The sequence below is a fragment of the Elephas maximus genome, chromosome 13 (assembly GCF_024166365.1).
Source record: "Elephas maximus indicus isolate mEleMax1 chromosome 13, mEleMax1 primary haplotype, whole genome shotgun sequence".
NCBI lineage: Eukaryota > Metazoa > Chordata > Mammalia > Proboscidea > Elephantidae > Elephas > Elephas maximus.
Window position 1 is genome coordinate 20,765,041 of NC_064831.1, and position 13,428 is coordinate 20,778,468.

At 41.2% G+C, this 13,428-nt stretch overlaps 1 protein-coding gene across 1 annotated transcript in view; it reads left to right on the forward strand.

Annotated features, from left to right (window-relative positions):
- The first annotated feature begins 721 nt into the window (after nt 1–721).
- Nucleotides 722–13,428, forward strand: part of C13H4orf45 (chromosome 13 C4orf45 homolog) — a 102,856-nt gene continuing 90,149 nt past the window's right edge. The window contains exons 1-2 of the mRNA XM_049852804.1: nt 722–772; nt 10,905–10,929. Coding sequence (XP_049708761.1) covers nt 722–772; nt 10,905–10,929 — 76 coding nt within the window. The remainder of the gene's footprint in view (nt 773–10,904; nt 10,930–13,428) is intronic.

Genomic DNA, 13,428 nt, shown 5'->3' on the forward strand with positions numbered 1-13,428 from the left:
AGGAGTCTGTTTACTTTTCTTGTATGGATTCAGCTCAGTTGTCCAGGTAGTCAGTCACTGAATGTGTGGTGCAGGCTATCACCTACAGTCCTAGATGGGCTGGGGTGATTTGCGTAGGCACAGATATCTGGCTGCAGTAGGAGGTCATGTGCTGAGCAAGGTGGGAGTCTGACAGCTGCCCCTGAGTGTCTGTGAGGAAAGCGTGTCCCTATTTCCTAGAGCTTGTAGGTGGGCAGGTTTTGCAGATGGACTATGGGCACCCAGTGCTGTTGGCTGTAAGGATTGGGAGGCACCATTTATTCTTGGACCCCATCATGGGTGGCTAGGTGGTGTGGGTAGAGCCATCAGTCATCAGACCCCTGATGTGGGTAGATGAGGACCCTGCTTAATAGGCAGAGAGGTGTCAAACATCACGAACATGCCTTTCCACCATATAGCTGAAACAGTTGAAGTTAGACTTCAGGTATGTACCCTGTTATACTGTGCTAATGAGGGCCTACGCTGTTGAAATGGGCCCACACAGGTTTATGCAGGGCTGAAAGGCATTTAAAGTCTGTGGACCCCTTATGCCTGTGCCTAGGCAAAAGAGCTGTTTCCGCCCTAAGCCCCTGGATTAGGGGAGCTGGCAGATTATTTTTTCCTGTTTGTTAATTTGTTCCCACTCCAAGGCCAGGAGGATGGCTCAGGACACATGACAGATCCTACTTTTGGCCCAGGGAACATGGCTATCACTGAAGCCAGCTCCGGACCAATGCAGAATGGGGACAGTCAGGTAAATGGGAGAGAGTTTTTTCCCAAATGGGTGTTTTTTGATCAGTGGTGTCGGTTAGATGTATGTACTTATCTTTTGCTGATTGAGTTCCACTCTTCACTGGCTCTGGAGGCTTGAGTAGTCTCTCTGCCAGTCGGTCTCTCCCAATGTAGAAAACGCCTCATGAGCGCAACTGCTTACCTCACCTCTTGCACCAGCTGATCCAGCCTGCAGGGTGGCAGTTCTCGCTGGGTCATGTCTGGCAACTCCTCACTGCTTCTGAACCATCCTCCCACGCTCCTGCCACTCAGTCTGATTCCTCAGTTTTGCCTTTGATGTTCAGGTCTCCTAGATTGTTGTATATAATTGATTTGCTTGGTTTTATTGGGGGTCTTTGTTTTAAGAGGGACTACAGGAAGCATCCGACTACTCCGCCATCTTGCCACCTGTTTTTGTACAGCTGAAAATAGTCTTCAACTTTATAAACTGTCAAAAAAAAAAATCAAAAGAAGAATAGTATTTTGTAATGCATCAAAATTATATGGATTTCTAATTTGGGTGCCAATAAATAAAGTTTCCTGGAACATAGCCATGCTTGTTAGTTTCAACATAGTCTATGGTGGTTTTCCCACTGCAGTGGCAGGGTTGAGCAGTTGCATCAGAAATGATATGGCCACAAGCCAAAAATATTTATTACCTGGCCCTTTACAGGAAAAGTTTGCTGAACTCTGGTCTAGATCAAATGGTTTGACTTTTTTTTTTAATAATTTTTATTGTGCTTTAAGTGAAAGTTTACAAATCAAGTCAGTCTGTCACGTATAAGCTTATATACACCTTACTCTATACTCCCACTTACTTTCCCCCAATGAGTCAGCCTGCTTCCTCCTTCCAGTCTCTCCTTTCGTGACAATTTTGTCAGTTTCTAACGCCCTCTACCCTCCTATCTCCCCTCCAGACAGGAGATGACAACACAGTTTCAAGTGTCCACCTGATACAAGTAGCTCACTCTTCGTCAGCACCTCTCTCTCACCCGTTGTCCAGTCCCTTCCATGTCTGATGAGTTGTCTTCGGGAATGGTTCTTGTCCTGGGCCAACAGAAGGTCTGGGAACCATGACCGCCGGGATTCCTCTAGTCTCAGTCAGACCATTAAGTATGGTCTTTTTATGAGAATTTGGGGTCTGCATCCCACTGTTCTCCTGCTCCCTCAGGGGTTCTCTGTTGTGCTCCCTGTCAGGGCAGTCATCGGTTGTGGTCGGGCACCATCTAGTTCTTCTGGTCTCAGGATGATGTAAGTCTCTGGTTCATGTGGCCCTTTCTGTTTCTTGGGCTTATAGATATCGTGTGACCTTGGTGTTCTTCATTCTCCTTTGATCCAGGTGGGTTGAGACCAATTGATGCATCTTAGATGGCCGCTTGTTAGCATTTAAGACCCCAGATGCCACATTTCAAAGTGGGATGCAGAATGTTTTCATAATAGAATTATTTTGCCAATTGACTTAGAAGTCCCCTTAAGCCATAGTCCCCAAACCCCCGCCCTTGCTCCGCTGACCTTCGAAGCATTCAGTTTATCCCGGAAACTTCTTTGCTTTTGGTCCAGTTCAGTTGAGCTGACCTTCCGTGTATTGAGTATTGTCCTTCCCTTCACCTAAAGTAGTTCTTATCTACTAACTAATCTGTCAATAACCCTCTCCCACCCTCCCTCCCTCCCCCCACTCCTAACCACAAAAGTATGTGTTCTTCTCAGTTTATACTATTTCTCAAGATCTTGTAATAGTGGTCTTATACAATATTTGTCCTTTTACCTCTGACTAATTTCACTCAGCATAATTCCTTCCAGGTTCCTCCATGTTATGAAATGTTTCATAGATTCGTCACTCTTCTTTGTCAATGCGTAGTATTCCATTGTGTGAATATACCATAATTTATTTATCCATTCATCCATTGATGGACACCTTGGTTGCTTCCAGCTTTTTGCTATTGTAAACAGAGCTGCAAGAAACATGGGTGTGCATATATCTGTTTGTGTGAAGGCTCTTATTTCTCTAGGGTATATTCCGAGGAGTGGGAATTCTGGGTTGTACGGTAGTTCTATTTCTAACTTTTTAAGGAAACGCCAGATAGATTTCCAAAGTGGTTGTACCATTTTACATTCCCACCAGCAGTGTATAAGAGTTCCAATCTCTCCACAGCCTCTCCAACATTTATTATTTTGTGTTTTTTGGATTAATGCCAGCCTTGTTGGAGTGAGATGGAATCTCACCGTAGTTTTAATTTGCATTTCTCTACTGGCTAATGATCAAGAGCATTTCCTCATGTATCTGTTAGCTGCCTGAATATCTTCTTTAGTGAAGTGTGTGTTCATATCCTTTGCCCACTTTTTGATTGGGTTGTTTGTCTTTTCGTGGTTGAGTTTTAACAGAATCATATAGATTTTAGAGATCAGGCGCTGGTCGGAGATGTCATAGCTGAAAATTCTTTCCCAATCTGTAGGCGGTCTTTTTACTCTTTTGGTGAAGTCTTTAGATGAGCATAGGTGTTTGATCTTTAGGAGCTCCCAGTTATCTCGTTTCTCTTCATCATTTTTGGTAATGTTCTGTATTCTGTTTATGCCTTGTATTAGGGCTCCTAAGGTTGTCCCTATTTTTCCTTCCATGATCTTTATCGTTTTAGTCTTTATGTTTAGGTCTTTGATCCACTTGGAGTTAGTTTTTGTGCATGGTGTGAGGTATGGGTCCTGTTTCATTTTTTTGCAAATGGATATCCAGTTATGCCAGCACCATTTGTTAAAAAGACTATCTTTTCCCCAATTAACTGACACTGGGCCTTTGTCAAATATCACCTGCTCATATGTGGATGGATTTACATCTGGGTTCTCAATTCTGTTCCATTGGTCTATGTGCCTGTTGTTGTACCAGTACCAGGCTGTTTTGACTACTGTGGCTGTATAATAGGTTCTAAAATCAGGTGGAGTGAGGCCTCCCACTTTCTTCTTCTTTTTCAGTAATGCTTTACTTATCCGAGGCTTCTTTCCCTTCCATATGAAGTTGGTGATTTGTATCTCCATCACATTAAAAAAGGTCATTGGAGTTTGGATCGGAAGTGCATTGTATGTATAGATGGCTTTTGGTAGAATAGACATTTTTAACAGTTTGACTTTTTAAGGAACACCAATAACTGCTCTTTCACTTGCATTTTGGGATGATGACTGCTGGCTGAGTCCTTGGCTCACCTCCATTCCCTTGTATCATTTCAGGGTAAAATCATATTCTCAAGTATGATACCAAAAACACCAAACTAACTGTAACTTAGTGAATGATCAAGAAGCCAAAGGAGAGTAGTGACTTTAAATAATTTCATGTGGTTATGAGTAGATCGCAATGCAGTAAAAAGTCTGTTGCATTATGTATGTGTGTGAGAGACAGAGAGTTTTTTTTTTTTTTCCTGTGAGGGCTGTTTTCTTTTACACATTATATCAGGTAAGACAGAATCCAGTATAACCTTCTTCCTTCAGGTGGGGTCACACTTCACTTGGGTGTGTACCCTGGTCTCACATGACTCAGAATTAAATCCTGATTCATCTAAGACAATCACTGAAACCCCAATCCCTTTGCCAGTGCCTAGCTTTAGGAAAAAATGTATGACTCAACCCTGGCCAATAAAATTAGAGAAGAATTACTCTGAGGTTTTTTGGGAAAGGCTTCCTCGATGATTAAAGAAAGATACACACCCCCTCTTGGACATTATTGTATCTGCATATTTTACCAGCAGCTGTGACAGCCTTGTTGGAGCATCCAAGGGAGCTAGTCTGAAGGAACCTAGCAAGCTGAGGATGCCGAGTGGATAGGTGGAAAGGACCTGGGCTTCTGAGGACATCCTTGTTCTGCCCAGTTAAGCAGCCCTAGATCCCTCCTATCTCGGAAAATCTTACGTGATATCATAAATTTTTCTTATTATGTAATCCTTTTTGTAATTTGTAATCCATTATTTGCAGTACTCTGATGGGTTTTTATTAGTTTAACATAGCTCTTGCCAATATCTTTTTTCATGGGCATGTCTAGAGCCTGTCTCCATGAATTCTAAGAGTCGCTTATAATAAAATTGACTATACCATGCACATTTATGCTAGGAAAATTCTGAGCCAAAAAATAAATGAACGAAAGTTAATTATTATTATATATTAGGATTTCCACTTCAGGCAAGGGTTTGTGGAGAATCACCTGGCTGCAAAATTTTGTCAAGATAAGTCTGTCAATTTTATTTTCAGAGTAAAAGCCCAGATGGTTTTCCACAACTTTCTCTACTTCCCTTTTTCCTCTACTCACCAGGAAAACCACAGAATTTTTTATGTTTGGATTTTATCAGCAACTTTAATTATGAAGCAGTTGTTCTTTCAACAAACATCAGTGAGCATTGGCTTAGTGAATCGCACTGCTCAGAACTGTATTCAGAATTGTATGGGGGATAGTGCCAATCCCCAAAGAGAACTAACAAGAAGGTCCCTTGACAAGCCGAGAGACAAGACCCACACTCATGAAATAGCTAGGAAAGCTAAGCACGCATATGAAACATAGCTCAAGCTGTACTATAAAGTTTCATGGAATAATAACGTATGTCTTGAAGATTAGAAAATATTCCTTAAAGGAGATGAACATAACCTTCTTTAGACTGTACGGGAAACCGGGAAAACAGAGGCCATGCCATATTAATCTTTCCTCAGATTCCGGTCCAGTGGTGGAATATAGTAGGGTGCTACCAATATTAGCTGAACCAGCAACTGAACTGTGCAGAAGTGTCAAGTGGATCCTCTAGTTCTTTATAACTCTGAATGCCAATTTATAAATCCAGGCATAATTTTATCAGTTACTTTGTTGTTGTTGTTAGTTGTCACCGAATTGCCCCTGACTGATGACGACCCCAGGAACAATGGAATGAAATTCTGCCCAGTGCTGCACCATCCCCATGTTAGGTTGTGGATTGGACCGCTGTAACCCACAAGGTGTTCATTAGCTAATTTTCAGAAGTAGACAACCAGGCCTTTCTTCCTAGTCCCTCTTAGTCTGGAATCTGTGCTGAAATCTGCTCAGCATCATAGCAACATATGAGCCTCTACTAACAACAGATGGATGGTGGCTGTGCATGAGGGTCATTGGCTGGGGCTCGAACCAGGGTCTCTAGCATGGAAGGCAAGAATGCTACCACTGAACCACCAATGCCTCTATCAGTTATCTTATTGATATAATAATCCCATGAGTTTATTGGAGTTTGATTAGTAACTGCTGCTAATCAGGAGTTTGCTTTATATATATATATATATATATTTTTTTTTTTTATTGTGTTTTTGGTGAAATTTTACACAGCAAATTAGGTTCCCATTTAACAATGTTTATACGAATTGTTCCATAACATTGGTTACAATTTTCACAATGTGTCAGCATTCTCAATATTTCCATTCTATTTGTTCTGTTTCCATTTGTCTAGCTTCCTTACCTTCTCATCTTTGCTTTTGGGTAAATGTTGACCGTTTGGACTCATACAGTTGATTGTTTAAGGGAGTACATGTCTCACAGGTGTTATTGTTTGTTTTATAAGCCAATATATTATTTGGCTGAAAAGTGACCTCCAAGAGCAGCTTCACTTTCAGGTTAAAACGGTATCTTAGGATGATAGTCTTGGAAGTTCCTCTAGTCTCTATCAGTCCAGTAAGTCTCGCCTTTTTCAGGAATTTAAGTTTTGTTCTACACTTTTCTTCCATGCTGTCCAGGACCTTTTATTGTGTCCCCGGTCAGAGTGGCAGATGACCCAATAAGCAAGGTATGCATGGGCTTACTTGTGCTTACTTACTAATCCATAGTGCACAGTTTCACATGGGTTTCATCACATCTTTGACAGCCTCTTTGAGCTTTCATTATTCTTGACTTAGCTTGATTCCCCTGACAAGCCCAGCCGTCCTGCACTACACAACTGCAATGGCCAAATTACGCCCACGTTGTCGACAGACTATAAAATATAGATATTAAAATACTCATTTTCATGTTCCACTTGATTCCTTTTGATTTCTTTCCTTGGTATGTTTAATTTTGGTCAGCGAAATGGAGGATTGGCCTCATGAGGTGATATTATAGAATGAAATAACATTACTGTGGGCTCTCATCCTTCCTTCTACCTCTCACTACTAAAAATAAATATTGTGAAAAGCAGTTCCCCCTCTGACATTGCATTTAAATGTCTTATCATAAAGTCCAGACTGGAAGGGCTTAAGGTAGTTCTGGAAAATTAGATTGCTATTAGATGTTTAAAGAATTGCTTGCCTCTCTTTCAGTATGCCTTTACCCTTAGTCTTGTGATGGAATTCTTTAATTCTTTTGCTCAATCAACCATTGATTGATCCAGGCAACTCACATTTTTTGAGGCTCTACTGTGTTCAAAGCACTATTCTGGCACAAGAGTTAAGAGAAATAATTAAGACATAGCCCTTCTCCACTAAGAGCTTAGAAACAGAGAAGATTCAATAAATACAAAATAAAGAGAAAATGAAATTAAAAGAAACTGCTACGAAGGCAGTGTGCTGATTGTCTAATTCTGATGGGGAGGCTTAGGGATGTTTTCCAGAAAAGTCAGTTTTTAAAATAAACCTTGAAGATTAGTTTTAATAATGAGAAAGGGGAAGGAAGGTAAGAATCAATAGATAGATCAGGGTCAGATTATGAAGACACTAATCTGCAATGCTGAGTGACATGAATGTAGAGGCACTGGAGAACACCACTTCAAGTTTTTTTTAGGAGTGGAGGTATTTGATTTTTTCTGAGTTTTAGATCACTCTTGGCAAATGTGTGGAGAATAGTTAATAAGAAGAGAAACTAAATTGAGACTGGTTAGGAGGGTGTTGTGATAATCCAGATGAAAGATAAGGAAGGATTGTATATTTTCTTGTCTGACTCTCCACTAAAATGTAAGCTCCATGAAGGCAGGGACTTTGCTTTGTTCACTGCTACACCCCAGCATTCATAACAGTGCCTGACATATAGTAAACTGTTCAATAAATATTTGTTGAATAAATGAATAAATAAGCCAATGAAAGAATAGATGAACGAATGAACTAAGGACAAAAATGCAGAGAAAAGGTCAGAAAGCGACATTTGCCTCAGAGATGTCATTTTTCCTTCTCTGTTGACACATACCTTAGCTAGGTAGTTTTCAAGTGCTGGCAATGGATAATGTTTGTTGGAAAACCTCCCAGACTCAGCTGCCTGTGCTCTTTCCTGACTCTGTGGCATCTGCTTCCTCAGCGTCCACCATTTTCCCACCATCTAAAACAGAGGTTGACAAACTATATCCCTTGGACGAAATTCATTCTACCACCTGTTTTTAATGACTTTTACACTTTTAAATGGTTAGAAAAAAGCAACAACAAAAAAGGGACACATGAAAATTATATTTAATTAAAATTGCACTGTCTGCAAATAAAGCTTTATTGGAACACAGCCATGTTCATTTTCTTACATATTGTCTATGGCTGTTTTACCCTACAATGGCAGAGCTGAGTAGCTGTGACAGAGACTGTATGCCCCCTTATAGAAAAAGGTTGACAACCCTTGATCTAGAAGAGCTCTCAGGAAATGATTTGAAGTTTATTCACAATAAGGAATAAATAGTTCATTAACGAAAGGTCCTACGAATTTTTAAAAAACTATAATAAATAAGAAGGAGCCTTAAATTAAAATAAAAAAAACAACAAAAAGGCACAATATTAACTGTGTCTTTTTGTTTGTTTTATTTTTTGTTTTAATTTAAGGCTTTGTCTTACACAGCTAATAATACTAAGGAGCCTTTGTGGTGCAATGGTTAAACATTGGGCTGCTAAGCAAAAGGTTGGCAGTTCAAATCTACCAGTAGTTTTACTCTGTCCAATAGGGTCTCTATGAGTCAGAATCAACTCCACAGCATTTTTTTTTTTTTTAATAATCTTAAACAAACAAAAACCTGTAGATTCCAACTCATACCAGCCACATGTGTTTCAGCATACAACTATGCTCCATAGGGTTTTCTTGGTTGTAATCTTTATAGAAAGAGCCCTGGTGGGACAAAGGCTAAGTGCTCAGCTACTAACCTAAAGGTTGAGCCCACCCAGTGGCTCTGTGGGAGACAGACCTGGCAATCTGCTTCTTAAAGATTACAGCCAAGAAAACCCTATGGGGCAGTTTTACTCTGTCATATGGAGTTGCTGTAGTCAAAAACAACTCCATGGCATCTAGCAACAACAGCAATCTTTATGGAAGTAGATTGCCAGTCCTTTCTTCTGAGGTGCCACTATGTGGATTTGAAACACCAACATTTCGGTTAGTAGTGCAAACTCTTTGAGACACCCAAGGACTTATTAATAATGTTAGCCACGTATTATGTCCACATCCTCAGCTAAGCACTTGGTTAGATAAAATGCATTCTCTCCTGTGCTTCCTACAAGGCTGCCACACTGACATCTCTGTTCTCGTCTTACACATGAGGAGCCTGAGCCGCAGAGGTTGGATGACCCTCCTCTGATCACAAAGCTAGCACAACACGAAGCCAGGATTTGAACCTACAGTGGTTTTTCTTCAAAACCACATCCTTTACTGTAACTTTATAATTTCAGACACAAGTCAGCAAGTAACGTTGGGCCTGTGGAGAAGAGAGAAGGGAAGTGGGATCTGCCTATTGTCCTTAAAATGGTAGTTTTCCGGGGCAGGAAAATGGAGAATTGCAGAACCAGGAAGCCTGGTATACCTCTTTTCCCATCACAGCACGGCTAGCTCAGCAGAGGAAGGTTAGGACCCACTGACCACCGTGGGCGGACCCACTGACCACCGTGGGCGACTGCTGCTCTAAGGAAGTATTATAGCTGCTGGCTGTCCTGCTGGAACTGGCTCACAGATGTGAAAGCACTGAGTCCAGGGACAATGAGCCAGTGAGGGCTTTATTAACCTCGGTGCTGCCAACTTCACTGCTGGCAAATGAAGGCTGGAGTTTGTGGGAAGAAGACAAAAAATCCAAGAAAACCTACCACAGGAGGAAGAAAAACTAGAAACACCTTGAGGGATGCAGCAAAATTACTCAAACAATCATAATTTCTAAAGCAAAAATGAAGCCTAAGAGACCAAAGATTGGCCATGAATTGGAAGTTTTACTTCCAAGCATAGATTCTGATCCATTACAGAGTCTAGGCTCTGGAGGTTTGTGGGGAGGAAAATGGGTCATTTAAAACCAAAAGTCTCCCGAACTGTCTTAATAGGGAAGCCAAGTTTCTGTGTGTTGCTGGTTGGGTAGTGATAAATGGCCGTCTTGGTTAGGTAAAAAGGTCCCTGGGTATTGAAAATGGTTTCTGCTTGACTATTAGTTAACCTAAAGGTTGTCGGTTCTAACCCACCCAGCGGCAATGTGGAATAAAGCCCTGCTGATCTGCTTCCATAAAGATTATAGCCAATAAACCTCAGTGGAGCTGCTCTACCCTGTAATACATGGGGTTACCATGAGTTGGAACTCACTCTAAGGCAACAGGTTTGGGGTATTTTGGTTAGGTAAACCCTGGGCTGGCTGGAGGTGATCTGCTGTGAACATGGGCCCCGCCACAGGTCTATAGCATCCAACTGCCTCTCCTGAGTAGGCAGGATGCCTGAGTCAGTGTGATGGTCAGCCCAGCCAGGCTACATGGCCAGGGTAGTATTGTCACAAGAATCTACTGTGCACTACCCACCCCCCAAAAAATATATATATACATTGCCATTGAGGCGATTCTGACCTATAGTGACCCTATAGGACTGAGTAGAACTGCCCCATAGGGTTTTCAAGCAGTGGCTGGTGGATTCGAACTGCCAACTTTTTGGTTAGCAGCCGAGCTCTTAACCACTGCACCACCAGCGGTGGTGGTTAAGAGCTGAGTGGTTAAGCCCTGAGTTGCACACAGTTAAGCGCTAGACTACTAGCTGAAAGGTTGGTAGTTTGAACCCACCCAGAGGTGCCTAGGCATTGTAAAATCTATCATTTATAAAATGCATGTGAGGAGACAGGGCTTAGAAAAATTTTGTGACTTACCTAAAGTCACAAATAACTCTGATTAAACCCCTACACTGTCAGGTTGCAAAACCCGTGCATTTCCCCTACTCTCTTTTAATTTCCTAGGACCGCTGTGACAAACTGTCACAAGGTGTGGTGGCTTTATTTATTATTATGTTATTGTGCTTTAGGTGAAAGCTTATGAAACAAATTAGTTTCCCACTCTATAATTTATACACAAAGTGTTTCCTGACATGGGAGGCAATCCTGCAATGTGTCAGCATTCTCTCCTTTTCCACCCTGAATTCCTCGTTTCCATTGGTCTGGTTTTATTGCCCCTTCCTGCCTTCTTATCTTTGCTTTTGAGCAGATGTTGCCCTTTTGGTTTTGTATAATCAATTGTTCTAAGGAGCACGTTCCTCATGGGTGTTATTGTTTGTTTTATTGCTATTGTTGTTAGGTGCCATTGAGTCAGTTCTGATTCATAGGTACCCCTATGTACAACAGAGCAAAACACTGCCTGATCCTGTGCCATACCCAAGATAGTTGTTATGCTTCAGCCCATTGTTGCAGCCACTGTGTTAATCCATCTCACTGAGGGCCTTCCTCTTTTTTGTTGATCCCCTAGTAAGCATGATGTCCTTCTCCATGGACTGGTCCCTCCTGATAACATGTCCAAAGTATGTGAGAGGAAGCCTTGCCATCCTTGTTTCTAAGGAGTATTCTTTCAAGACAGATTTGTTCGTTCTTCTGGAAATCCGTGGTATAGTCAATAATCTTCGCCAATACCATAATTCAAAAGTGTCAATTCTTCTTGGGGCTTCTTTATTCATTGTCCACCTTTCATATGCATATGAGGTGATTGAAAACACCATGGCTTGGGTCAGGAACATCTTAGTCCTTAAAGTGACATCTTTGCTTTTTAATACCTTAAAGAGATCTTTTGCAGATTTGCCCAATGCAATGCCTCCTTTGATTTCTTGACTGCTGCTTCCATGGGCATTGATCTTGGATCCAAGTAAAATGAAATCCTGAACAACTTTAGTCTTTTCTTTATTTATCATGATGCTGCTTATCAGTCCAATTGTGAGGATTTTTGTTTTCTTTATGTTGAGGTGTAATCTACAATGAAGGCTGTGGTCTTTGATCTTCATCAGTAAGTGCTTCAAGTCTACTTCACTTTTGGCAAGCAAGGTTGTGTCACCTGCATAACACAGGTTGTTAATGAGTCTTCCTCCAATCTTCATGCCGCATTTTTTCTTCACATAGCCCAGCTTCGTGATTATTTGCTTAGCATACAGATTGAATAAGTATAAGTATGGTGAAAGGACACAACCCTGACACAGACCTTTCCTGACTTTAAACCACGCAGCATCCCCTCGTTCTATTCAAATGACTGCCTCTTGGTCCATGTACAGTTTCCTCATGAGCACAATCAAGCGTTCTGGAATTCCCATTCTTCGCAATGTTATCCATAATTTGTTATGATCCACACAGTTGAATGCCTTTATAATTTGGCTGAAAGGTGATCTCTGGGAGTGGCTTCAGATCCAAGTTAGAAGGGTAAATAAGGGCCATAGTCCTGGGGGTTCCTCCAGTCTCTATCAGACCAGTAAGTCTGGTCTTTTTATGAATTTGGATTGTGTGCTACTTTTTTTTCTCCCGCTCTGTCTGGAAACCTCTACTGTGATCCTGGTCAGAGCAGTAGGTAGTGGTAGCTGGCACCATCTAGTTCTTCTGGTCTCGGGCTAGTTGAGGCTGTGGCTTCTGTGGGCTATTAGTCCTTTGGACTAATTGCTTCCTTGAGAGTTTGGTTTTCTTCACTTTCTTTTTTTGCTCCAGATGGGAAGAGACCAATAGTTGTATCTTAGATAGCCGTCTGCAAGCTTCTAAGACCCCAGATGTTACTCACCAAAGTAGGATGTAGAACATTGACTTTATGAGCTATGTTATGCCAATTGACCTGGATGTCCCCTGAGACTATTGTCCCCAGCCCTGAAGCCCAGTAACTCAGTCACATGAAGTGTTTAATTATGTCTAAGAAGTTTCCCTGACTGCGCTCCACTGTATGTAGAAACATCCACAACTTAGTCTACATATGCATGCGGGTATATTCCCACATGTCCCCCCATACCTATTCAGCATACATATCTGCCTATGTATTCACTTGTAAATTATTGTTTGTTATTACTGTTCTTACAGGGTTGTACATGTTGTGGTTTTTAGCATAGCAGCTTTTTTTTTTTTTTTTTTAATTCTTTCATACCTATCAGTGTCTTTCTTTGCCTTGGTCATGTTGTGCTGACTTCCCCCATATTGTATATTTCCTTTCCCTTCTCCAAAGTTAACATGTGTCTCCTACCTAGTTGGTGGTTTTTTCTACCTCCCCCTTTCATACCTGGTAACCATCAAAAAGTGTTTCTTTCCTTGTGTAAACCTATTCTTCACTTTTTATAACTGGTCTCATGCAATATTTGTCCTTTTGTGACTTATTTCATTCAGCTTAATGTCCTCCAGATTCATCCATGTCGTGCGATGTTTCACTGATTCATCATTATTCTTTATCACTGTGTAGTATTATTCTGTTGTGTGTATATACCACAGTTTATCTGTTCATCCATTGATGGGCATTTAGGTTATTTCCATCTTT